The sequence below is a fragment of the Cibotium barometz genome, chromosome 12 (genome assembly GCF_041138505.1).
Source record: "Cibotium barometz isolate CiBa-2024 chromosome 12, ASM4113850v1, whole genome shotgun sequence".
Classification (NCBI taxonomy): Eukaryota; Viridiplantae; Streptophyta; class Polypodiopsida; order Cyatheales; family Cibotiaceae; genus Cibotium; species Cibotium barometz.
In genome coordinates, this window is record NC_141057.1 from 31,282,499 (window position 1) to 31,309,936 (window position 27,438).

Sequence of the window (27,438 nt, forward strand, 5' to 3'; positions counted from 1 at the left end):
CTATCAAGGTAGGTCTGAAAGGGGGTCTGTCCTGGAACAACAGTAGTAGGGGACCGATTAAGAATATAAATCACCGTTCCGTTCTTCCGCTCCACCACGTCGTTCTCTGAAGGAGTACCTGTGTTCGCAAACTCCCTTTGAATGCCATGCAGCTCACAATATTGGTTAAATTGACGAGAAGTAAACTCACCACCTTCGTCGGCTCGGAATGTCAAGATAGAGTGTCCCGACTATTTCTCCACCAAGGTTCTCCATGTTTGGAATCTGTCGAAACTTTCATCTTTGGACTTGAGAAAATAGGCCCATGTATACCAGATAAAATCATCAACCAAGAGAAAAACATAACTAGCAAAACCAAGAGATGGAGTGCGCATTGGGCCACACAAATCTACGTGAACCAACTCCAAAGGTGTCATAGCTTGCCATGTAGCCTTCTTTTTATGGAAAGGCCTCCCGAAGTTGTTTCCCTTTGAGGCAAGAGTGACAAGGGCCCTCACGTGTGGCAACATCTGGTAATCCATCCACCAACTGCTCTCGAAAAGCCTTCCATAAGGCCTCCAAATGAAGATGTCCAAATCTAGAATGCCAAAGATCGCCTGTTCGGGTACCTGTGTGAGAGTAAAGAGCCGTGAGTTTACAGAGGTCATGGTCCTCGATGCCTTGCCAAAGAATCTTATCACTCAAAGGGTCCCAAATGATCACGGAGTCCTCAATAAACTCCACCTTAGTACCCAATTTGCAAATCTCATGTACAGAAAGGAGATGAAATCCTAAATCTGGCACATACAACACTCTCGAGGTGTACTTCCCTCCATTGTCATCCGGAATGAGGGGCATTGTCCCTTTGCCATGAATGGGGACAATAGAGTTATCTCCAATGGCAACTCTGCCACAACATTGCTGCAATTCATCAAGCCAATCCTTGCAATAAGTAATGCATTGTGTGGCATAGCTATCCAAAATCCATTAAGGAGAGTGGGAACAAGAAGGAAGAGCCTGCTCAACCACTCGAGGGGAAATCACGAACTCGAGAACAATCAAGGTGACGAAAGCTGACTCCTCCACAACTTTGGCAGATGAACTTGCCCCTTTTTCCTTTGACTTCCCTTCCAAATCCCGCATGCAACTCCGGCATTGTCGCAATAAGTGCCCCTGTTTGGAGCAATAATCACAAACCTTCTGGTTGCCAGAAGAATGAGAAGTTGAAGACCCCTTCGCCTTTGCATCCTTGGAGTCCTTAGAATCCTTAGAAGGAGGTGCCCCACCTTTGCCTCTGTTAGCTTGCCCCTCTCTCTGTCCAAAAAAAGCATGGTTACCTTCTTTGAAGAAGAATCCCTGAGTCTGCTCTCCTGATCAAGGACCATAGGCACCAGCTCATCCTAGGTAATGGTTTCCGTCCGTCCAAAGGTCAGAAGTGAAGAATAGAAACTCTCATATTTCGGGGGCAACTGAGCAAGTAGCCAAATGTCCATATCCTCGGAAGAAATCTCCTTTCAGCACCAAGAAATCTTAGATCCCAATGATAGTTTGTTGATGTGATCCTGCATGGAAGTAGAATCAGTGGATGAAAGCTTCACATTTGAAGCTCCATCTTCATGGGTGTCTCCTGGTCGTAGATGTCAGAGAGTCTCTTCCAAGCAACATGTGCATGGGTATCCCGTTTGATGTGAGCGATGATTGAGGGTTGAGAGTTCAGTAGAATGAATGACCAAGCACGGGCATTAGGCCGATCCCATAGAGCAGCTTCGTGCGTAAGAGTATCCCTCCTATCTTCATCCTCTACAGTGTCCAAGTTGGGCCGGAGGACCAGTCGAGTGATGAACTCCAAAACATCATAAGTCTCCAAGACTGCTTCCACCATGACTTTCCAGATGTCGTAGTTTGTGCCATCCAACTTGGCATCTGAAGGAAAAGTTAGAAGAGAGGGTATCTGAACCACCCGGGGTTGAATGAGAGCCACGACGTACCTCCTCTGAAAAACGCAGCCACCAAAACAGCCCAAGAGATGCTCTCTACAATTGTAGAGAGTGGACGAGAAAGAAAGAGACGGAGAGGAGAAAAAAACGCAGCAAATGCAAATCTGCCCCTCCGGAGAAGAAAACGCAAGTATGAACTCCAAAAGATCATAAGTCTCCAAGACTGCTTCCACCATGACTTTCCAAATGTCGTAGTTTGTGCCATCCAACTTGGCATATGAAGGAAAAGTCGGAAGAGTGGGTATCTGAACCGCCCGGGGTTGGATGAGAGCCATGACGTACCTCCTCTGAAAAACGCAGCCACCAAAACATCCCAAGAGCTGCTCTCTGCAATTGTAGGGAGGGTGGACGAGAAAGAAAGAGATGGAGAGGAGAAAAAAAGACAGCAAATGCAAATCTGCCCCTTCGGAGAAGAAAACACATGTATGAACCAACGCAGAAAATCAGCACCAATCAGCCTCCAATCAGCAATTAAAGGTCTAGACGTCTCTCGGCTCTGATGCCATGTCAAAGGGCAGCAGAAAGATGTAGATGAATGACAAAAACGCTGAAGCTCCAAGAGAGAGGAGAGAAAACAGCAAAACGCTGATGTCCTAATCTCAAGAAAAGAGTGGATACAGCCAACCCATAGGCAAGGAGTGGACTCCGTAGGCAGAGAGGGCTGAAGGTGCTCGCCAAGAATGATCAAGGAATGATGATAAAATGAGGAAGAAGACAGCCCATATATATACTCCATCATGAGCTAGCCGACTGCCTCCTAGTGGCCTACACAACCTGAAAATAGGTCCATAAAATGGGTTAGAAAAGCCACCAACAGGATATGATATATGCTAACAGTTAGGACAGCATGTAGGTCATCATTAAGTGTCATCGTCAGCATCATTTTCATCAGAATCATCATCATCATCAGCCATAGCAACACAACATCATCATCAACAACAATACCATCATCATCTAGTCCATGAAGGCTTGGTACCTTGTCGGTAGCCAGCAAGGAAGCCCATGCAGCAGGCAGACAAGTGATAGGCAATGGGCAACAGTGTTGGCAATGCAGAACAGCAAGCGCAACATTTACAGGGAATTTGTTCATATTTATTATCCAGCAGCAGGTCGACAGCCACATCAGCTGGCCGACCAGCACCTCAACATATTATAAAAGCATCAGACATCATTTTCAGCAATCATTCAGTTCGTTCAAGTCATTCATCAGTCTAGAAGCATAGAAGTGTAACATGCGTTGCGGAAGCGTGTTCATGATTAACGCTAAGCAAAGAAGATAACGCTAATCCTATGTTTAGCAAAGACACAAAAGAGAAGGAGAGAGAGACCTGATCTACTGTATATTGCCAAAACATGCTATATATACAATGATCTTGCTGATTCACAGCTTCATGATGCATACCAAAGATCCTTGCAACCCTCTACTTGCAATCGAACAAGAGAAGCTCCTGCTGATCCACCACTGTGTCTTTGCTGCCTTGCAGACTCTGACAAATGGATCCTCTTGATCTTTGAATGATGATTCTAATGAATGCCTAATGATCCTATTTATAGCAAAAAGGAATGAATTCGTAATCAAGTCGGTTTTGCCTATTTTTCCCACAAAACATTGTCCAAAAAGTCATATTTTGTGTCCAAACTATGCCCAAAAGGTGTCCCAACCATTGAGCTATGTTTTGGGCACTTCCGGGAGCTTGTAGGGCTGCAAAATCTGCTCTAAATCTGCCCTTGAATCTACCCATATATTTGCTAATGAGAATATACATGTCTATGAGCATTGGGATGAACGGATGCACATGACAAGAAGTCATGTAGAAGGGACCAGAGGTCACCCCTAAGGGGCTGACCAAGGGCCTAAGTCATGTACAAGTTTTTCAGCAATCTTTTTGTACCCTAATAAATACAAGAACAATCCTGACACCAATCTCTCTCTTCTTCTCTCTCCTCTGTCTTAATCATGTTTCAATCAACATCTTGTTTCTTAATCAGGCTTAGGGTTGTGGATCAGTACAGCAAAGGCTTCCGTGTTAGCATATTCATCCCCATATTCTACCCATGTATTGTGCCCATATTTGATCCCTTTTATGGCCCTTGATTGTGGGCTGGCCACCCTCATTTTCTCCTTATTTTTCCCCATTTTCCTAGTATTTTTCCCAGGTTGGGTGATGCATTTCCAATCGGCCAGCTCTTCATGTCCAGTCGGCTAGGTTGTCTTGCTCCAGTCGGCCAGTCCCATATGACCTATATATAGGTGGGCTGGCCTCTCCCCTTTTCATTCATTGGTTGTTGGAGGTGTGGTTCATGTGTTGACACACTCTCACCTTTTGTATCCTTCACTTATGAGACTATTATGTCTCTTGCTCAGGATTTCTTTTATTGCAGTATATTCAGCTTATTAGTTTCATATCTCTCTCTCTCTCTCTCTTGCACTTCTCAGATCAGCACGCTCTAGTGCTCATCTTGCTTCCACTCTGTACACTCTTTCATGGTATCATCGCTCTAAGTTCAGAGTTTTCTCTGCTGCCCCAGATTTTGCCCTATCTACAGCCCCTTCACCTCTGCGTTTTTCGGAATCACAGCCCTCTGGATTGCTGCATTTTCTGGACGATTACTACTGATTGATCTACCTTCTTCAAGGCTTCATCGCTTACAGCCTACAGGTATTTTCTCATCAGCATTTTTTCTCTACAGAAGTGTGGAACTGGTTGGCCTATCTGTTTTCAGGTCTGCAGCCCCCTGTTTGGCTCCGTTTTCTTCTCCAATGGACACTATCTATTGCAGAGGGGGTCTTGTGGTGATTCTGGCTTTGGTGGCAACCTTGGTACCTATAGTGTACACTTCTCTCTTCTGAGGTGTGCATTTTTTTTCTTCTGAGATTGAGCCCGAGTTTTAGTGATGGCTGCCCCAACTACTCTTCATATGTTCTCTGAGTCTACAAAGTTGGATGGCTCCAACTATACTTTTATGGAAGGTAAAGGTGAAATCAGCCTTGCATGGAGTGGATCTCTTGCATTGGCTTGTTACAGCTGCCAATGCCACCCCTCCCACCCTTTCTTGAATGGGAGAGAGAATTAGGGTTAGGTTATTCATGTGGGAGACATACACAGAGAAACAAGGGAGAGAGAGAGAGAGAGAGAGAGTTGTGGGGATAAGTCAACTCAATGGAATTGAGTGTGTGACTCCCCTATCACACATGTATATTGCACTAGTACACATAGTGCACTTGGTACATTAAAAGTACTAAGTGCACTATGTACTATAACTTATGGGCTTGTACACACTATAAGGGTGGGCATAATGCCTTTACCCCAACAACCTCCCACTTAAAGGCAAAGTGCCCTTAAATGAAAGAAAAGAAAAAACAGCATGTACATGATAATATACAAGGCCATATCAAGGCTGAAACTGGCCTCATCCAATGCCCATCAAGTGTCTGCAATGAGCAAACCGCTCCGGAGGCAAACTCTTTGTCAACAGATCAGCCGGGTTGTCATCCGTGTGAATCTTAACAAGCTGAATTTGCTTGTTCTCTATCACCTCTCTGATGAAGTGATACTTCACATCCACATGCTTCGTCTTTGCATGAAAGACAAGGTTCTTTGCCAACTGGATGGCACTCTGACTGTCACAATGCAACAATGGAATATCCCCTGTATAACCCAAATCAACCACTAACCGAGATAGCCATAATGCCTCCTTGCAAGCCTATGTGGCTGCAATATACTCGGCCTCTGTAGTAGATAAGGCAGTGCATTTCTGCATCCTAGATATCCATGACACAGCACCTCCTGTGAATGTAAACACATAACCGGTAGTAGACTTCCGGTTATCTGGATGACCGGCATAATCCGAATCCATGTAACCATGCACTAATGCATCCTGTTTGCCAAAACATATGCACATATCCTGTGTGCCCTTCAGGTATCTCATGACACCTTTCACTGCTTCCCAATGCTTCTTGCCAGGGTTGGCCATGTATCTAGAAACCACTCCCACTGCAAATGCAATGTCCGGCCTAGTAGCAACCATGGCATACATGAGACTGCCACAAGCTGAAGCATACGGAATCTTGGCCATATCAGTCCTACCACTATCTGACTATGGGCTGTCCATAGCACTGAGTTTCACATATGGAGGCAAAGGAGTACTAGTCTTCTTCCCCCCGTCCATGTTGAACCTCTGCAAAACTTTGCCAATGTATTCCTTCTGAGACAAATACAACACATGCTGATTTCTGTCCCGAAGTATCCGCATACCCAAAATGTGATTTGCATCACCCAAATCCTTCATATCAAAGGTTTGATGCAGCCTCTTCTTCAAGGCATCCATCTCTTTACGAGATTTCCCGGCAATCAACATATCATCAACATACAAGATGAGGATCAATAGACTGCCATCCAAAGCTTTCTTGGTGTATAAGCAGTGATCTATGTCACCTCCTGAAATCCTGGGATTTCATGAATGTATCAAATTTATGATATCATTCCCTTGGTGCCTGTTTGAGCCCATAAAGACTCTTTTTCAGCTTGCATACAAGCTTCTCCTTTCCACTCATTGCATAACCCTCTGGTTGTTGCATATATATCTCCTCATGGAGATCACCGTGAAGAAAAGCAGTCTTCACATCCATCTGAATCAAGTCAAGATCATCATGTGCAACCAAAGCTAACACAGCTCTAAGTGTGGTCATTTTGACCACTGGAGAGAAGATCTCATCAAAGTCCACACCATATTCCTGCGTGAAGCCCTTAGCCACTAACCTGGCTTTGTATCTTGGCTTTGCATCAGGTGCAACTTTAAGCCTGTAAACCCACTTGCATGGCCTGCAGGCAAATGCACCAACTTCCATGTTCCATTTTTGTGCAGAGAATCCATCTCTGACTTCATGGCACGCTCCCAAAGAGCCTTGTCTGCCCTCTGTAAACCCTCTTTGTAACATGAGGGCTCCCCACAGTCAATGAGCATCAAGTAGTCAACCCCTGGAACAAACCTGTCATGGGCTCTGGAGGGTCTTGTGGACCTCCGTACCCAATGACCATCATTTGTAGGTTGCTGTCCAGCCTGCATATCACCTATTGGTGGCTCCTGTTCCATGCCATAAGGCTGAAAAATCATGCCTGGTATCTCCTCTAACTGTGGTATATCCATAGGGATATCTTCTGCCATCTCTGGCTGTCCATATGGACCATTTTCAGCATCATTTAAGGGCTGGTTTTGATGCTGTAATGGCTGATTTACAGCCCTTGGTTGTTGTCCATGATGTCCATCATCATCAAAGATGACTCTGCCAGGCTCCTGTTGCCTTGCAGGCTCCTTATACATGCATGTTTCATCAAAAATGACATCATTGCTGCGTATAATCTTTCTATTCACTCGATCCCAAAGTCTATACCCCATTTCACCTCTGTCACCATATCCTAGGAATATGCATTTGTGAGACTTAGGATCAAGTTTGGTGCGCATTTCCCTGCGTATGTGCACGTACGCAACGCAACCAAATACTCTCAAGTGCTTGTATGACGGAGGCTTCCCTGTCCATACTTCCTCTGGCACTTTCCCAACAAGCCTCGTGTTAGGTGACCTGTTTATAAGATGAACGGCTGTCATAACAGCTTCAGCCCAAAAACCATGAGGTAACGCAGCATGTGACAACATAGAACGGACCTTCTCCTGAATGGTCCTGTTCATCCTCTCTGCTGTCCCGTTTTGTGGAGGATCATAAGGAGTAGAGAGCTCCCTCTTGATGCCTTTAGCATCACAAAAGTCCTGAAACTGTTTGGACATATACTCTCCACCATTGTCGGAACGCAAAGCCTTCAGTGTTTTGCCAGTTTGATTCTCAACAAGAGCAACAAACTTCTCAAACACTGAGAATGTATCACTCTTCAAACGAAGAGGATAGACCCACACCTTGCGTGTGGCATCATCTATAAAAGACACAAAATATTTTGCCCCTCCCAAAGAAAGCTGAGGCATCTCACATACATCTGTATGCACAAGCTCTAACTGAGCATCTTTCTGTCCAAGAGCTTTCTTGTGGGGGCACTTGAGTTGCCTGCCATATATACAATGCTCACAAAACTGAAAACTTGAAAACTTTAGAGAAGGCGAGTAACCCAAACAAGACAATTGCTCCATTCCTTTGACACTCATGTGTCCCAACCGGCTATGCCACATAGAGATTTCCGGCAGCTCGGTTGCATTTACATTAGCATGGTGACAAACACCTGCATGCATGAAGTAAAGAGTGTCCACCTTAGAGCCTCTGGCAACAACCAGTGAGCCCTTACTAATCTTCCACTTTCCATGACCAAATGTGGTAACATAATCAGCATCATCAAGCTGTCCAGTAGAAAGCAGGTTCTTCTTGATCTCAGCCACATGCCTGACATCATGGAGCATAAGCTGTGAGCCATCTGAAAACACAAGCCTCACATCACCTCTGCCAAGAATCTTGCATGCATGGTTGTCACCCAAATAAACTACTCCTTCATTGCCAGCAGTATACCTGACAAACAAGTCTCTGCAACCTGTGACATGAAAGGAGGCACCTGAATCAATGATCCATGAGTGCATACCATGACCATCTCCTGCAAGAAGTGAATGGGCATCAAGTGAAGACGTGAATAGGACCTCATCCTCACTGTCACTTGCATGTGACACATTGACTTCTTCAATTTTGACTCCACTTTTGCCCTTTGGCTTCGCATCTTTGGCTTCATCTTTGTCTTTGTTCTTTCCTTTGCCCTTTTTCTTTTGATCATTTTTCCATTTGTAGCATTGCTTTTTGATGTGACCCTTCTTGCCACAATAATGGCATTCCAAGTCCTTTTTGGAGCGAGACTTGCTCCTTCCCCATTCTTGGCTTTTACCCCTTTGCTGGGATCTCCCACGTGCATTCATTGCATTGGACTTCCCAACGGAATTGTTCTTCTTGTTCATCTCTTCTTGAAGAAGAGCACCCTCAACATCTGCATATGACAGCATAGCATTCGAATTGCTAGTGGCTGTCCTGAATGTGTCCCAACTCTCTGGCAAAGTGCATAAGAGAAAAGTGGCTTTGAACTCATCGTCCATTGCCAACTTTTGATTGATAACCTGGCTGACAACACCATTAAACTCATTTAGATGGGCTGCCATAGACGCCCCTTCCTTCATTTGAAGACCTATGAGTTTCTTCAACCAATACACTTTGCTTGAGGCACTTTGCTGGGCATACAAGTCCTGCAATCTTTGCCACATTCCCCAAGCTGTCTTCTCTTCACGAATGCTGGAAAGTAAAGTGTCTGACACAAACAACATGATGGTGGATCTTGCCAGCTCATCCATATCTTCCCACTCTTCAACAGTAAGAGAAGCGGGCATTACACCCCTTTCTTTGATAGGTTTGTGCTGCTTCTTCTGGAGCCACACATTATAGCACTGGGTTTGCCAAATGTCATAGTTATGTGAGCCTTCAAGCTTCTTGATGTGAAGCAATGAAGAGCTCTCACCTGTGGTTGCCATAGCAATATGCAACCTGTCAATGCCTGACTCCTTGCACAATGTGCAAACACTGCACCAAAAGCACACAAAGTGCTTACAGTTGTTCTCCCAAAGTTTATCTCCCACTGCGGAAGCACAAATGCAACTTTTCTCCCACTGTATGTGATGAAATCACCAAAATCTGGTTGCTGCAGATTTAGGACAGCACCTTAAATGTGCTCTGTTCCCCTTCCAAAGTACTATACAGCAGTACTAAGTGCTCATCAATGATGTACCAAACCTGTACCGTCAAGTACAGCAACTGAAATTGAGATTTTTGCTCACTCAAATCAATGTGCAGCCATGCCAAAACTTGTAAAAGCTGTACCAAATCTGTACCAACAGGTACAATAGCAATAAATGTTCTCCTGGCTGTCCAAATGAGTGAAAATCAGACTTTTACAGTCCCCACCACTGCATACAACAGTCCCGGACTGAAATTGGGCAAAAGCCCCTTGACTGCAAGCTGATTTCTGAGGATTCAAGGCATAAAAGTGTTGCCTGCTGCTTTGCCAAGCTCAACAAGCATAAAATCTTGAAAAGCCCCTTGATTTAAGATCAATTTCTGATCATACATGGTACATTAACGCACATAAAGACATCCAGAGTCTTCACGATGCTTCCCCCTGGCCACATAAACATCCAATACATAAAAGCCCTTTGATTTACAGGCACATTGAGTGCTTGACAGGCATCAACACATTGCCCAAAGCATCAAATGCGATTGCCTACATGCAAATCAATCCAATCGGCACAAAAGCCCCTTGATTTGCACTGCATTGCCCAAAGCATCAAATGCGATTTGCCTACATGCAAATCAATCCAATCGGCACAAAAGCCCCTTGATTTGCACTGCAATTTGCTGCAATTTTGCCCGAATGTGCGATTTCTCACATCATACAGCATGTATGAATGCTTAATTGCACAATTACATCAAAAGCCCCAAATTTCAACATCCAATTTCCTGCAAATTGATCCTGATTGTGACCAATGTCACCCAATTTTGCCAATTTTGCTCAAAATTGAGCAATTCGGCACCTGTACCTGCTCAATTGCAAATCCCAAAAAAAAAATTGAAGCAGAATACCTTGTAATTTCTGATTTTTTGTTGCAAAAAAAAGGGGTGATGAATTTGGTGCTGCTGCAGAAATCTGATGCTGATGGCTATCAACGGATTCGGTAGGATTGGCCAGAACTTCATTCGCTGCTGGCACGGGAGGAAGAACAGGACTCCCCTTTGGACGTCGTCGTCATCAACGACACTGGAGGTGTGAAGCAGGTCGGGCGCTGCTGTTACGCCTTGGAGAAGGATAGAGAGAATCAAGGGGGCGGTGAAAAGGACAAAGCGTGATGTCGGTGGCAAACTTGGAGAACCTGACGGCGCTGCGGCAAGAGTACGAGCTGGCCAAGAGTGTGATGCTGGTCATCCAGGCGTACAAGACGCTGCGCGACTGGGTTCCTTTCCTAGCCGACAAGGTCGTGGGCGCCCTCGCCGGACAATTTGTCTTCGTCCTCTTTGACACCAGCAATCGCAACGTCTTCGTCGCACTCTACGCCTCCTGCTTCACCCGTCCGCGATTCCAGCTGCCCAGCCACGGGCTGCTCCCGCTTCACCTCCTCGAGCTGCTCTCCTGCACCTTCCGCGCCATCGCTCCCAGCTGCCCAGTCACGGGCTGCTCTCTTTGGCTGACTGAAGGTGAGCTCCCTCGCTCACGCCTCTCTGTACCTGCCGTTTTGCTTCATCACCATCGGCTGTCGCCCGTCAACGCCTTGTGTGGGCTGACCCGATTTTGCCCAGCCACTCGTCGTGTCCACACGTCTCCCTTGGGTAATGCTAAGATAGGTGCTTCCTTGACTTTATCTTTCAAAAGTCTGAAGGCCATATCCAAATCGTTATTCCAAGTGATAGGCTGATTGGACTTACGTCCACGACCTTTCAATAAGTCGGTCATCGGTAGTGTGAGCTGAGAGTACTCCCGTATAGATTTCCGAAGAAAAACAACAAAACCAAGAAAAGAACGAAGTTGTTTCACTGTTCGCGGTATAGGCCAATCCAGAACCTTCTGAACTCGGTCATAGTCAATGCTCAATCCATCTCTAGTAATCTTGTGTCCCAAGTAAATGATTTCGGTCATAAAGAACTCACATTTACTTAACTTAGCATATAGTAGATTCTGTCTTAAAATAGATAAGACAATCGTGAGGTGTCTGACATGATCCTCAAGAGTACGACTATATATCAAAATATCATCCAAGAACACCACCACAAATTTTTCCAAATGTTCACGAAAAAGATCGTTCATCATTTGCTGAAAAGTGGCTGGAGCATTGGTTAACCCAAAAGGTAATACGAGAAACTCGTAATGGCCATACCTAGTCCGAAAGGCGGTTCTTTCGACATGCCTTTCATGAATACGTATCTGGTGATAGCCAGTACGTAAATCTATCTTTGTGAAATATTTCGCTCCTGCTAATCGGTCAATCAGGTCATCTGATCTAGGGAGAGGATAACGGTTCTTAATGGTCAGCTTGTTCAATCTCTTGTAATCTATACACATTCTCCACGTGTTGTCCTTCTTTCTCCTAAGCAACACAGGTGCACCCCAAGGTGATTTACTTGGACGGATCTGGCCCATCCTCAAATAATCTGCGAGTTGTTTAGCCAACTCATCTTCCTCAGCTTGGCTCATCCTGTAAGGTGGAATACTTACAAGATGCACCAGGGATCAAGTCAATATGATGATCTATTGCCCGTTCAGGTGGTAAACCCGATGGCAGTTCCTTAGGAAATACGTCTTGAAACGAATCAAGTATCTTCTCTAATTCTTTGCTTTCAAACACACTTAATTCATTTACATCCAAGGAAGGGATGAGAAAGGAAGAAAGTGGAATCAATATACAATGGAAAGCGGTATACAAAGAAGAATCTATTATATTTCCAAAATCAATTGTATTTACAAGAGGTCCCTGAGAGGGATGAATACAATCACCTAAAATACTATACTTGGTGTCCTTATGCTGAAAAGAAAAAATATGACTAGACCAATCTATCTGGACTTCAAGAGTCTTAAACCACTCAATCCCTGTTTTATCTGCGAAGAAAAAGAACACATGCGTAACGAGTGCCCAAAGCAAAAGGGTACCAAGACAAACGCAGGACCCAAGCCAAAGGCAGCTAACAAGTTGTCTTTGACAGATACGTCAATTACTGTACTTTCTCGCCCTAGTACTTGTTCTGATTGTCTGTTCAATTCTAAAGTATTTGGCTTGCATGATCTTCTCCGAGTTTATGGAGAAGCGAATGGCCATAAGGTTCGCATTCTTCTAGACCCTCGCAGCTCACACAACTTTGTTAACTACAAACTTGTGCAGAAATTGAGTCTTGATACGACACCCAGCGATCATACCTATGAGGTACGCCTACCTGCGGCGGGAAGGCAAGTATGGGATCGAAAGGTGGAGATGCTTCCAATCCAGATTCAGGACTACAAAGACACTCTGGAATGCTATGTAATGCATCTAGAAAATGTAGACTTGTTATTAACGTTCTTCCTTCTTGAGCTTTAAAGCCCTAAGGAGTCGTTTCTTCTTTGCTGGTGTCGAACTGGAATTCTTCGAAGGTTGGTCCGAAGACTTTCCTTCCGTCGTGTTAGCCATAGGTGCGGAGAACTTTCTTTTATGCTTGTTCCCCTGCTCGGTAACGGGTTTCGACTTGGAAGAGACCATTGTATCATCATAGATACGAGCTGAATGAATGGCCTCGTCCATTGTTTTACATTTGTTATTTTTAACCTGTAAACGGTATGAGTCTAGTAAACTAGCTACGAAAAATCCCAAAAGAGTAGTGGGATCCATCTTTGTAGCTTTCATCTGCAAGTCACGAAACTTCTGGAGGTAGACCTCATAACTGAGGTGCTGCGAGGTCATGGTCAAAGCTGAAAACCGGGCAACAACATCATAATCATCCTCTTTCTTGAGGAATTCTTTCTTGAAGACGTCTTCGAATTGTGCCCAAGTCGTTGGCTTAGGGTTGAGTTCCTTCCACCAAAGCAAAGCTTTGCCGGACAAGAAACCTGCTGCTAACTGGATCTTCTTTCCATCATCATATGGATGAAACTGAAAGTCAACTTGCCACTTATGTAGCCAAGTGTCCACTATCTCCTTGGTGCGATGCTTTTGCTCGCCCCCGAACAGTTCCGGAGTAATATTGGGGCCTAAAGCTGAAGCCAAGGTATCCATACCCGAGAAAGTAGAGAGGGTAGTGGTCAATAGAGCAATGGTGTTCTGCAAAGCTTGCATCTGGGTTGCGATTTGTGCCTGACGTTCCGTTGAAGAAGCTTCGAGAGCTACTTTGAACTCTTGGAAATCTGATTTTGACACAAAATCGTCAAAAAGATCGGCATCGGTACCTTCCGTGGCCGGCAAGCTTTCGCGTTCCACAAGGGGAACCAACTCTGATTCTTGGGTCGACATCGTGAAGAGGGTACATGGAGAGAAAATTCAATCTTTGCACAATAAAAGTGCGAGTGAACTTGAGAGCTTGAAAACTTGAGAGATGTGTGGCAAGAAGCCCACTTAAGGGAGTTTATAAAGGTTTCCACAAAAACTAAAAGCCCCCAAAAGCTATCTTTAGCTTTTGCTTTTGTGTTTTTATATATATATATATATATATATATATATATATATATATATATATATTCTAGTTTCTTTTAAAAAAAATAAAACACCTTGAAACCTTAAAGGAGGAGTTTTTAAACTTTTAAAAAAAATTAAATTCAAAAAAAAAACGAAAGCTCTAAAAAAAACGTGGGCTTTCCTTGTTTTTTTTTCTTTTCTCCTGGATTAACCGCCGGCATGCTACTGCCGTCACTTGCGTCAGCCGGTGCTTTCTTGCGCCAACCTGCGCCTGCGCCTGCGCCAGCCTGCGTGGGCCTGGGCGCCTGCCTTGCCTGGCCTGAGCGCCGGCCTGGCTTGGACTGGCACCTGCCTGCCTGGAATGAGCGCTGCCTGGGCTGGCTACGCAGGCCTGGCCGCCTCGCTTGGCAGGCCTCGCCGCCTGGACATGCATGCAGGGCCTGGCCGCCTGTAGGGCCTGGCTGCTTCCCTGCCTGCGTACAGAGCCCGCTTGCGCACAAGTCTTGCACACGTTTGTGTGCAAATGAGTATTCTTGGCCGACTGTGTACTCACCCGCCACAAAGCTGCCCGCAACTTCGCGCCAACACGACCTCCAGCATGATTTCCAGCACGCCACCACGTTTCAACCCTTCGCATCTCTCTTCGCTCTCTCTCTCTCTCTCTCGCGTTCAACCAAAAAAGCTTTCTTTTTTTTTTTCCTCTGCTTCTCACCCGACTTGCTCATGCGTATGACTGCACAAATGACTTCCCTACTTGCAAGCAAATGACCCTACCATCTACCACCCCCATCAACATGGGTCTCTTTGATGAAGAAAAAACACATACTGAATCTGAAAACCACAGTATGCACAGAAAAAACAGCAAGCTTTTTTAACACATACCTATCTTCGACCTCATCTTCTCTACCTACCGACTTGCTCGTTCACGAGGTATGCTCTGATACCACTGTCAAATCCCCACGGATCTCCTCGTGATCGTTCTTGGTACGAGACTCGAATCCTGCAACAAACGAACAAACAAACAACAAGGGGGTGCAGGCCTGACTCACCTCCCAACCATGACAGTCGTGGGCAAGCCCACAGACTTGGCTGTCCCCACGGAGCCACGAGCTGAGCTAACTAGGATGACGTACCAACCAATCTCCTTGCAACGTCCCACAAAGCTGCCCTCGCGGGCCTCAAGATTGCTGCCGGCCTCGGCTGCATAAAGCAGGTGCACGTCTGCACTAGATCCAGGCTCCAAGACCATAGAGCTCTCACAAACTCGCGAGACTCTCTATATCCCAATAACTAACCTTGGCCACCCTTTTATAGGCTCTTGGCCGGTCATCGAACGTCCACACTTGGGCGCCCGCCATTCCATACTTGGGTGCCCGCCCGTTAGTATATCCCTAACTCAGCTCGTCAATCAGCCTGCCTAGCTCCAAGCTTCCCCAAGCCTCAAAACTAGTCTTGCGTGCGTGTAGCACACGGTAGATACACACTGTGCACATGACATGGAAGCCTTGAACCTACTACCAATGTCACATGCAACCTGCACTGAGGTGATATGTGACACATTGGCTCAGCATTCAGTGTAACATTATACATCATTAGTACCCTTTTAGGAATATTTGTCATATGCCGTGGCCCCATTGTGAGCCCTAGTCCATGACATGTCAAGCACGAGCTACGTAGGTCAATCTCTCGACCTTAGGTGTCAGGGTCAATCTCTTAACACACTTGGACAACAAAGCAACTAAGGCTAGGCATGGTAGGGTCAATCCATTAGATGCATTAAACCCAAGCATATAAAGGCATTTAGGGTTATCGTCATGGGCCAGCCCATTGGGCAGAACATGGGGTGCAGCCAGGGCTTGTCCTATGCCTTGCATGTGGTACCAAGCATCATGGGCAGCCCCTTAATCCCATTTCCAGCCACTAGTTACAGTTGGGAAACATCATGTGCCAGTCGGCCAGCATGAGCAATCATTTAATGCTTGTAATACTCAATCATGGGAATATATAGCAGGCTGACAACAGTTAACAGACCACTGACCAGCAGAATGTGGTACTATATAAGCAGCCTATAGATCATTGCATAAATGAGATCATTTCACAAAAGTTCATCACCGAGTTAGTGAGCATGTGTGCCTAAAAGCCCTCCGGTTTTCTAGAGCATACAAATCAGCCTTCAAGCACCCCGTGCTTCTAAGCAACATAGAAGATCCTCTCATCTTCAGCCAGCATATGTGCATATCCTCAGCGGATCTGGACTTGCATAAGTGGCTTCATAGAGTCTTCTACAATGCTATTGGGTCAGGATATGGTTGGTGAGCCAATAATTCACTTATATTGGACTGAGTTTTAAAAGAAGCACACGTATTGATGAATAAACTCCCCATTAAATGTCCACAAGTCACTAATTACCCCTAGCCTCCCTATCCAAGGCTGCCCATTGGTATAAGCCTAGCCTCAAACACTATATCAATCACGTTATGGCCATACCATACTCCCTTCTTTAATCTAGACCCCCCACTCATCCGATGGAGAAGTTGCTAAAAAAAAAAAGTCAAGGACCGTACGTTGGCTTAGAGTCCACCAATCCAAGGGCACTGCAGAACCACTTATGCAAGTCCAGGATAGTTGTAGGACTGCACATATGCTGGCTGAATAATGCTGAAGAGAGCTTCAATGAATTTGCCTAGAGAGGGAGGATGCTGAATGCTGTCCTGATGACTGAAATCTGCCTGATTACTTTGTGTTATGATGAATGAATTATGTTGAATACAAGCGCCCGCTTATATATGCACAAGAGTTGCTGGTTGGCCAGTTTATGCTGTCAGCTAGGTCCTTTTTGGACAAAAAAATGCCGAATAAGCTTTATAGGCTAGCATTAAATGCTGTTACCCAGCCTGCTAGCCAACTACCCATTGGCTGCTCTCAGCCCATTATGCTCGCCGACAGGAGCAATAAATCTCCCTCACAGTCCTTTATGCCCACTAGGGCTGCCGACTGAGCCTTAAAGCCATGTTAGGCTGTTGCATGGGCTGCCCACGGCTCAATGCAGGGCTGCAAATACCGTTTGCATTCATGCCCATGATTTGCCTAGATGCTTCAGATGCAAACTTAATGCTAAGGCCAAGATGGAGCTTGGTGGATCAGCCCACAGATACCAGGGAGGGGAGATGGTGATCTCCAGCCTAGAGGTGCTGCTTTTTGTGTTCATGCATACCTCTCTCACAGTACCTCTCCCCCCTTCTTACACATACCTCCATTGTGATCGATGAAGCACGGAGTATGCATACTCTCACGCTCGGGCAGAGTGGCAGTACATGGAGGGCAGGATCCACACCCCCTTGGCGCGACTCCGCACCAGGATAGATTGTGACTATTCCCCGTCTAAGCCCGCGTCCAAGACTCTTCAAGTGGAGGGCAGCAGTGACCCCATTTGGCATTACAGACCACCTGTGTGGTTGTTTCCCCCCCCTCCCCCTGTATCAGATAGCCTTCTCCTCATAGAGCGGCCAACCGGAGGAAAAGCATCTCTTTCCCTTATGATCACTTGTTTCTCGCCCTTATATGAGGCGAGTTTGTATTTAGCCCTTCGTGGTTGCACGTAGCCCTTTGTGGCGTGCTAGATGTAGCAAGGCCACCGAGGGCACCCACACTCCGCCGGCTAAGACCATCAGGAGCATATGGCTCGACATCATTCACACCCTCCGCAATCAGTGGGGGAAGCTCCAAGGAGATTTTGACCGCATGCGGAAGCGGCAAGAAGCCTTCTTGAGACTTTGGAGGCCTGGCCCTTTCCTCATAGATAGAGGCGGTGACCCCATTTGGCATTACAGACCACCTGTGTGGTTGTTTCCCCCCCCTCCCCCTGTATAAGATAGCCTTCTCCTCATAGAGTGGCCAACCGGAGGAAAAGCATCTCTTTCCCTTATGATCACTTGTTTCTCGCCCTTATATGAGGCGAGTTTGTATTTAGCCCTTCGTGGTTGTACTTAGCCCTTAGTGGTTGTTTTTTTTTTAACTAACTGAAGGATCTTTTTCCCAAAAAAAAAAAAACTTAATAATAAGGCTGACTGCTACATGCACTTATCAGATGAATTCTCTAAGTGGGTTAAGAGGATTGACTCCAGACTGACCTCTATGGCTCGGAGACTGACCTACGCAACTCGTGCCTTACTGTCCCTGGACTGAGGACTCACAATGGGGTCACGGCATACACAAATATTCCTAAAGGTACTTATTTATGTACAAATGTTGCATTGATGATGATGTCAATTTGTCACTATGTACCCAGTGCAGGGTCAGGGTGCACGTGACATCCCTCCTGCTTAGCTTGGCGGCAGGTTCAGTGCTTCCAAGTAGTCCGCCAATAATTGGAGGTACTCCTAAAAGCACTCTAGAACCACATAGGCATGATCCTTCGCATATAACTACTTGAAATATGCATCCAATGTATCACCATCATCCACATCAATTCATGAATTTCCGCTTTTAATACTATCATCAAAATCCAAGACATCCTCCATAAAATCAACACAAGAATGATTCACTAGTGTACAGGTGTAATCGGAACTCAAGATGAAATCCAAATCTTTGCATTGATGCGTGTATGGCTTCTTCTTATATAGCTGTCCAAATATTACAGTAAGTGTCCCAATAGTGACCCTTTTGGCCACAATGGTTACAAGTCCGCTCGGCCATCAAAGCATCACGCTCTAAGTCAGGCTTCTTCTCAGAAGACTTCGCCGATGAAGACCTCCCTTTGCCCTTCTTGTTGTTGTTGATACGGCCTTTTGACCGTTGGCCAATCAGAGCCTCAGAACCTCCGCCCTGTGGAGGGTGCTGAGCCTCCCACCGGTGATCAAAGAGTAGAAAGCTGAGTACTGAGGGGTAAGATGAGACAGCAACGTGATGGCTAACTGCTCTTCCTGATCCAAAACCATCAGCACAAGCTCCTTCCATGAGGTGATGCTAAGCCTCCCACCGGTGATCAAAGAAGAGTAGAAAGCTTAGTACCGAGGGGTAAGATGAGACAGCAACATGATGGCCATATCCTCTTAAGATATCTCCTTCCCAACCTGAAGAACCTCCTACTAAAGAGCCTGGAGTTTGTTGATGTGCTGGCACATCGTCGAAGACTTTGCAGGATTCATCACTCGCATCTGCACTTCCAAGGAAATCCTCTTCATGGGTGATACCTTGTTATACAAAGAAGCCAAGTGCTGCCAAATCTACCATCTCGAGGGTTCACAAGGTCTTGTGAAGGGAGAGTGGGTGGGAAAAAAATGAAGAAGAGACTGCAACTGCTATGCAAGGTGGCTGTCCAGCAATGATGGCCGCCTTCTACTTGCTTCTCCATGTCCCGAACAGCCCATAAATTCTCCAATCAGCACCAAAAAACAGCAAACCCTCAAGCTCTCACTATCTCCAAGCTTCAAGCCACCTGGGGCTCTGATACCATGTCGGAATGCACAGAGGAAATGAGACAAGCTATTGTGAGAGAAAAACGCAAAACTGTAGGAGAGAGAGAAGCTGTATAAACTCGACTATATACACAAGATCCAGTACAAAATGGTGTGGGAGCAAGGCACGCCATATATACAACCTGTCAGAATATGCAGCGGAAATGACAACCAAACTTGGGTAGACAAGAGCAAGTAGACTGCAGAAAATAATCAGCACAAGAAACACAGAGAGATAGGTGTGTAAACTCTTCTCTATACACAAGATCCCGAAAAACTGAATGAGAAAGTGGTGGGGGCTGAGGGGCAATATATACATCTCCATGTTAGCAGTCGGCCAGCTCCAGAAGGTGCCCACGACTGAAAAAAATGCCCACGACTGCTGAAAATAGCAGTCGGCCAGCTACAGATGCCTACGCCTGGACAGAACAAGTCGGCCAGCAGCCCAGATGCACACGACTGAAGAAAGTCCAGTCGGCCAGCATTGGGGTGCTCCTGGCATCACCTGGCAGCCCTCCAGCCACTAGGAAAAAATGGGAAAAATAGGGAAAAAATACAATCTCGTTCCTCTCTGGATCATACAACCTATATCCCTTGGAAAGAGAGTTATATCCCACAAATACCAGCTTGCGGGACTTGGAGTCAAGCTTCCCCCTCTGCTTCTTCGGAATATGTACATATGCGTCACTCCCAAAGACACGGAAGTGCGAGACATCGGGTTTCCTGCCAAAATATGTCTCAAATGGAGTCATATGGGGTACAGAAGTCGTCGGAGAGCGGTTAATGGTATGGACAGCTGTTGCCACAGCCTCACCCCAAAGTGGACGAGGAAGATCACGATGCTCCAGCATAGTCCTCGCCATCTCCACCACAGTCCTGTTCTTACTTTCAACAACTCCATTCTCCGAAGGCGATCCGGTATTGGCCAATTCCCTCTTGATGCCATGATCTGCAGAAAACCGGAAAAATACAGTCGAGGACAATTCACCTCCTTTGTCAGCCCTGAGAGTCTTGACCTGGAATCCAGACTCTTTCTCCACCATCACGTGCCAATCCTTGAACCGAGCAAAAGCCTGGTCCTTCTGTGAAAGAAAGTAAACCCACGTGAATCTGGTACAATCATCAACAAGCAGCATGAAGTAGAGAGATCCTCCCAAGGATGGTATCTGCTGTGGTCCACACAAGTCAGTGTGAATCAACTCCAATGGTTTCAAAGCCCACCTAGAAGCCTGCTTCGGAAAGGATTCCCTGTGCTGCTTACCACGTATGCAAGAACTGCAGCGTCCTTGCCTATTACCAACATCTGGCAAGCCAACCACCATCTGGTCCCGGAAGGCGCGCCGCAAAGCATCCACATTTAAGTGGCCAAAACGAAAGTGCCACAGATCTCCGACCTGAGAGCCTGTCAGTGAGGAGAGTGCAGAGAGCTTGTAGATGCCGTTCTCCACACCGCCTTCCCAAACAACTTTGCCTGTCTCACGGTCCCTTAGAGCAACTAAATGCTCCTCAAATTCCACCCGAAAGCCAGTCTTGCATACCTCATGCACTGACAAAAGATGAAAGCCCAGAGCAGGGACATAAAGAACACGGGAAGCATGCTTGCCCCCCTTGCCGTCGGGAATAATCTCCATCCGGCCCTCACTATGTATCGGAATAGTGGAGTTATCGCCAATAAAGATACGACCTGACTGCCGTTTCAGATCCAGAAAGAAGTCACGGGATGGAGTCATGTGCCTGGAAGCACCACTGTCGAGAATCCATTCCCGGGTATCCTTTGCAGTGAAGCCAACTGCCTCCTCGCTCGAAGATGATGAAGCATCGGAGTCCACCATCTCCAAGTGCACAAATGCCGGAGTCTTCGCAGCTGAGGCTGAGGAATCAGCACTCTTCCCTGTCCGCTTAGGGCACTTCCTCCAGTAGTGGCCTTTCTCGCCACAATCATTACACGATCTTTCGGCCTTCAGCTTCTCTTGTTCTGGATCAGGCTTCTTCTCAGAAGACTTCTCCGGTGAAGCCTTCCCTTTGCCCTTGTTGGTATTACGGCCTTTCGACCGTTGGCCAGTTAAGGCCTCCGAACCTCCGCCATGAGGAGGGTTCGTGAAACGTTCCTCCTGGTCCAAGACCATTGGCACAAGCTCCTCCCAAGTAATGGTGCTGAGCCTGCCACTCGTGATCAACGAGGAATAGAAAGCGGAATACTGACCAGGCAAGTGGGAAAGTAACGTGATGGCCATGTCTTCGGATGATTTCTCTTTCCCAGCTTGAAGGACTTCCTGCTGAAGGGCCTGCAGCTTGTTAATGTGTTCCCGCATCGTCGAAGACTTTGCAGGGTTCATAACCCGCATCTGCACTTCCAAGGATATCCGCTTCATGGGTGACACCCTGTTGTACAAAGAAGCCAAGTGCTCCCATATGCCTCTTGCCAGCGTCATGTGCTTCACATGGTTGATCACCTGTGGTGTGCAATTGAGGAATATAAACGACCGGACCCTAGCGTTGACACGGTCCCACATGTGTGCCTGTGCCTCGTGGTCCTTCCTCGTCGATAATAACTCCCCTTCCTCAGCTTCCGGCCGTGGCACCCCTATGATAATAAAATCAGCAAGATCATATGACTCCAGAACTGACTCCATCATGACCTTCCAGATGCCGTAATTGGACCCGTCCAACTGACGATCCACTGGGAACGTGGGGAGAGTCGGAATCTTCACGTGCTTCTCAGCCATCTCGAGTAAATCTGCCATCTCGGAGAGTAACCTGAAAGGGTGGGTGGGTGGGAAAAAATCTAAAAATCAAAAAATATGCAAGTGGCTGTCCAGCCCCTTTGCCCGCCTTCCTCTTGCACCTTCACTTCCCGTTCAGCCCGAAACAGTCCACCGATCAGCAACCTGTTGTTCCCCCTCTTGCTCAGAAAAACGCCCAAGATCTCCTAGAGCCTAGGACTCTGATACCATGTCAGAATATGCAGCGGAAATGACAACCAAACTTGGGTAGACAAGAGCAAGTAGACTGCAGAAAATAATCAGCACAAGAAACACAGAGAGATAGGTGTGTAAACTCTTCTCTATACACAAGATCCCGAAAAACTGAATGAGAAAGTGGTGGGGGCTGAGGGGCAATATATACATCTCCATGTGAGCAGTCGGCCAGCTCCAGAAGGTGCCCACGACTGAGAAAAATGCCCACGACTGCTGAAAATAGCAGTCGGCCAGCTACAGATGCCTACGCCTGGACAGAACAAGTCGGCCAGCAGCCCAGATGCACACGACTGAAGAAAGTCCAGTCGGCCAGCATTGGGGTGCTCCTGGCATCACCTGGCAGCCCTCCAGCCACTAGGAAAAAATGGGAAAAATAGGAAAAAAATACGGGGAGTGTGGAAAAATGATATACGGGCAGGCACACCCACAACAGAGGCCCTAGTGTATACAAATAGACAGGAGATGACTTCTAACACAACCTAGGGCAACCAGTCGGCCAGTAGTAATTGGGCCAACAGCCCCCAGATGGGCCCACGACTGGAATATGTCCAGTCGGCCAGTATAATAGCAGTCGGCCAATTGCAAGTGAGGTCGGCGAGCAAGAAGATCAGGTCGACCAACACAAAAAAGGCGGCTAACAGAAATAGTCCCCCACGACTAAACATGGAATATGAGGAAACATGGAGAATACTCCTAACCGGGCGGGTACACCCACAACAGAGGCCGTCACTCCTTACTGAGTATATGGTACAAACAGGAGATGACTGCTAACACACAGTTATATACCTCATCCCCTTTTCACACACTTATTAGTGTCCAGGCCCACACTTAGACCTAGGCCCATGTCCATAAGCTTTTCCGGCATCCTCACACACTTCCTCCTGTTGAGCTTCATCTATGGATAGACGTACCGCTGTATGTGTTGCCTTTCTTGCTTGGATCTCTTGTCCGCAAGCTACCAAACACTGCCACTCCAACTGTTGGATAACCTCCTTACCCCTCCCTCTCTATGTTTCCACAATGCTCTCACAGAGATTGATGTTCGTAGACCATGTTTCCTCCCAAAAAACCAAAGAGCTCTCTGACACGAAATGCAAATCGACATCATCTGGGATACCCCAACCACCAAGCTACCTAGGAGTCATACTGGAAAAGGCACTCCAGCTACCATGTGCCAAACACCAAACACCCAAGACCCACTAGACCAACAAAAAGCTCAAAATCCACGAGATTCTTTAGAGACACACGAGCATTCCCCACAAGCCATAATGTAGACAAGCTATATGATGTCACAGATGAGGAGAAGACACATTGATCCTTATTGGCCAGACAAAGGGCTTGTACTCTAGACGAGCCCTTTCTTTAATTAGACAGCTTCAGTTACTTTCATTGCATCCTACAGTCCCTCCATGGATACATTGTAACACCATTTGGTTTCATAGATCCTCAACGAATTTCTTTTCTTTTAAGTAGTCTGATTTTTCATATCACTACATAATACACCCACTTCATAGATACACTGTAAAACTTTTGGTCTCATGGTCTTTTGTAATCGTTCATATAACACTCTCTCTCTCTCTCTCTCTCTCTCTCTCTCTCTCTCTCTCTCACACACACACACACACACACACGAAACCCTAATCCTTACGATACGCACAAGAAACCCTAATCCTTCGGTTAAGCATGACATGTAACCCTCGTTAATCCTTTCGGTAAGAGCTAAAAGGAGGTCTACCCGTTCGCTGGCATCTTCGGCAGTAGAAGGGTTCGCCTTCTCCTTCTTGACTCCAACAACGCGCTGCTTCATATTCGATGTGTTGCAGAAGCTGCAGAAACTCAACGGTCTAAAACATTATCAAGGCCTTTACACACTTGTCGCAGCCCAGGGTTGAGGGGACAACCAGTAATGTAGGAGCCATCGGTGAGTTTATGTGCAAGAGGATTTATTTTCTTTTTAAAGCATTATTCTTATGATGTTTTATTAGTATTAGCATTGAGCAATTCTTGCATTTTTTTCAAAATTCATTAGAATTTTAATCATCTACCTACGTCAATTGGTCAAAATCTAACATAATATTGATGGTAATGTGTCTTTGGTTACACTTACGTTTTATTATGTCTTTATATTAAAAAATTGGTAGTTATACTCAAATCAATCCATAATAAATGAGTATGCTTAACATTAAAAGTTTGCATTAAGAAACTATTTATATAATTCCCTCTTGTATTATATACATGTGTCATGTAAGCCACCCCCCCAATTTAAAACACCCCTTTATAGCCCTTTTGCCTAAGAGGGAGGTTGTGGGTCTACATTTGGTGGTTGTGTCTACTAGGCAGTAGTGATCTCCTCACTATTGGATAAAGTAGACAAATTCTCTTGCTCCACCGGATGGGACTATTTAAGGAATACCATGTCACAGCTCACCTTGATCTTCCTTACCTCTCGGGACCTTAGGATCATAGACTACTCCATAACCCTTAGACTCCATAGTGTACCCTACAAAGATGCAAGTGTGTATTTTTTGATGTTTGTGTCTAGCACATGCATAAAACAATCAAAAAAAATTGTATAGGGGGTTTGATAACTAGAAAGGAGGAGATGAGTGTGAATAAGGGCCAGTTGTATATAAGGTAATTTCTCATAATGGAAAGACACAATCCCCCTTTATGCTATGAGAGCTCTTGTACTTTGTCGAGAGAGAGAGTGTGTGAGAGTGTGCTCTAGTACATGTGCCTCTTTCATGCATGCATTTGTATATGAGGGAGTGAGAGGTTGGTTGCCTTGCGTACGTGGTGTGAGTGACTTCGCAGAGGTGGTGTTTAGAGGAGTGGAGCTTCTAAAGCGAGCTTGGGGAACCTCAAGGGACACGAGCTCGAAGCGTTGGTAAGTACACCCAACGATTGTTGTGTATATTGCTTCTCCCATTGATGGTTGTGTGGAGTTCTTTCTTGGGAAGTGGTAGCCCATAACATTTTTGGCGTCGCTGCCGAGGAAACACCATTGTTTCTTCCATCCTCTTTGAGCTTCAGCTCCCACTATGTAAGATTCATGATTGCTTTTGCATTTGGAAAGTGTATTGTGAAGAGAATGTATAGATAAGGTTTGAGTGGAAGAGAAGAGTTGTGAGAAATCGTATGTTTTGGAGTGTGGTTGAGTACTTGGTTTAGCCTAGAGGAAAGCTTCACTAGTTTTTTCTTTTAATTTTGATGTTTTCTTCACAAAACTTGCTACCGTGAGCTAGCAGGGGTGATACTTTGTTTTTTGTTTTTTCAAAAAAAATCAAAAAATTTACAAAAACAAGGAGCCATTGGTTGTGCCTACGACTTGCATTGCATTCCTAATCCTCAGCACAACCATTCTGGATCATTTGGATAGGTAAATTACACCCTAAACATCATTCTGTCGACGCGGAAACTAAACACGTGAAAGTGCAGAAAACGATTCATGGTGTGAACCATTTCCTGTGGTTTCACGACATGAACCACCTTCTGCAATCAATGCTGGAAGTTCCGGGATTACCTTGCCAAAAATAGGTTACCTTATCCTGACACATCTGACACAACAAAACTAAAGGAATCTTATTCCGTAAAATAGCAGTGAGGTGTTTCACAACGTGAAACACAGCCTATTTCACGGCATGAAACATTGACAACTTCACGACGTGAACCATTTCCGGTTTCACGGTGTGAACCATTCAACACTTCATGACGTGAACCGCGACCAGGACAGGCCAAGTCTTCTTCCCCACATCGGAGGAAAAAGAAATAGACTTGAAGAGGGTTGAGGCGGAGCAATAGCTGCAACTGTTGAGCTTAAGAAAACAAGAGCTCGATACTCGAAGAATAAGGGTGCAACAGAAGGAAATGGAGAATGTAAATCCATTTCAATCACGTGGCAAGGAACTAGAAACGTCTAGAAATGTCACAGGATAGCATGTGGATGGGCATGACTGAAGGAGCAATACCAACTCTAGAACCCATCAATGAAGAGTCAAGGGTGGAGGAAGGCCTTGATATGCAAAATGGGGAGGACAATTTACTTAGGGAATCTGCAGAAGGTGAGGATCGCCTCTATACAAGGGAAGACATACAAGAAATGATCAATGACCCTCTATTCTTGCAGGGCATGGAGCTCTTAATCCAACAAAGGTGAGCTGAGGCCGCTAATAATGAGCTAGGTGATGAGGAGGTGGTCGGGGACCTAGCCATAGACCTGAATTGCCTAGAAGAACAAATGTAGGAAGAGGAAGAGGTCTAGGTAGGGGGGGAAGTAGCCCCTCAAAGGCCAATCGTGGATCCAAATGCAGATCTTAACGCAGTCACAAGGGCAGATCTGCTAAATATGGTCGCAGAAATGGGCCGAGGAATGGTTAGGGAACTAGGCATCGCTCTAGAATCCAGACCATTCCGAATGAGGCCACATATCATTTCCAAGCTTGTGCAAAAGTTTTTAGGGGATGGGGATCTGATCCAACATATTGAGATCTTTGAGTCAACCTGCAAAACTTGTGGGCCAGTGAGTGATGTGACCGTGATCCATGCTTTTTTACTAACTCTAGAAGGAAAGGCTCACCAATGGTATTGAACCCTAAAGCCAAAGGATAAGTCTTCACTAGGCTTAAGAATGTGTTCATACCAAGCTTTGCTCGCAAGTGGTGATAGATGGAGTCCTATGGCTTAGCTTCATAATATCAAGCAAAAAGAAAATGAGTCCATGCGAGATTATGTATCTCGACTTAAGCACTTGAATTCAAGATGCAAGTTACAGGAGAGGCTAACCGATGATTAATATGAAGACAATATGCTTGAATTACCACAGCAGCCTGAAGATGCTAAGGCAGCTTCAGGCTTAAGAATGTGTTCATA

The 27,438-nt window shown here is 45.8% G+C and overlaps 1 protein-coding gene across 4 annotated transcripts in view; it reads right to left on the reverse strand.

Annotated features, from left to right (window-relative positions):
* Positions 1–24,504, reverse strand: part of LOC147633285 (transcription initiation factor TFIID subunit 14b-like) — a 39,273-nt gene extending 14,769 nt beyond the window's left edge. For all 4 annotated transcript variants that reach the window (XM_086806326.1, XM_086806324.1, XM_086806323.1 and 1 more), the window contains exon 1: positions 24,305–24,504. In XM_086806326.1, coding sequence (XP_086662452.1) covers positions 24,305–24,376 — 72 coding nt within the window. In that variant the 5' untranslated portion in view covers positions 24,377–24,504. The remainder of the gene's footprint in view (positions 1–24,304) is intronic.
* Positions 24,505–27,438: the final 2,934 nt, after the last annotated feature.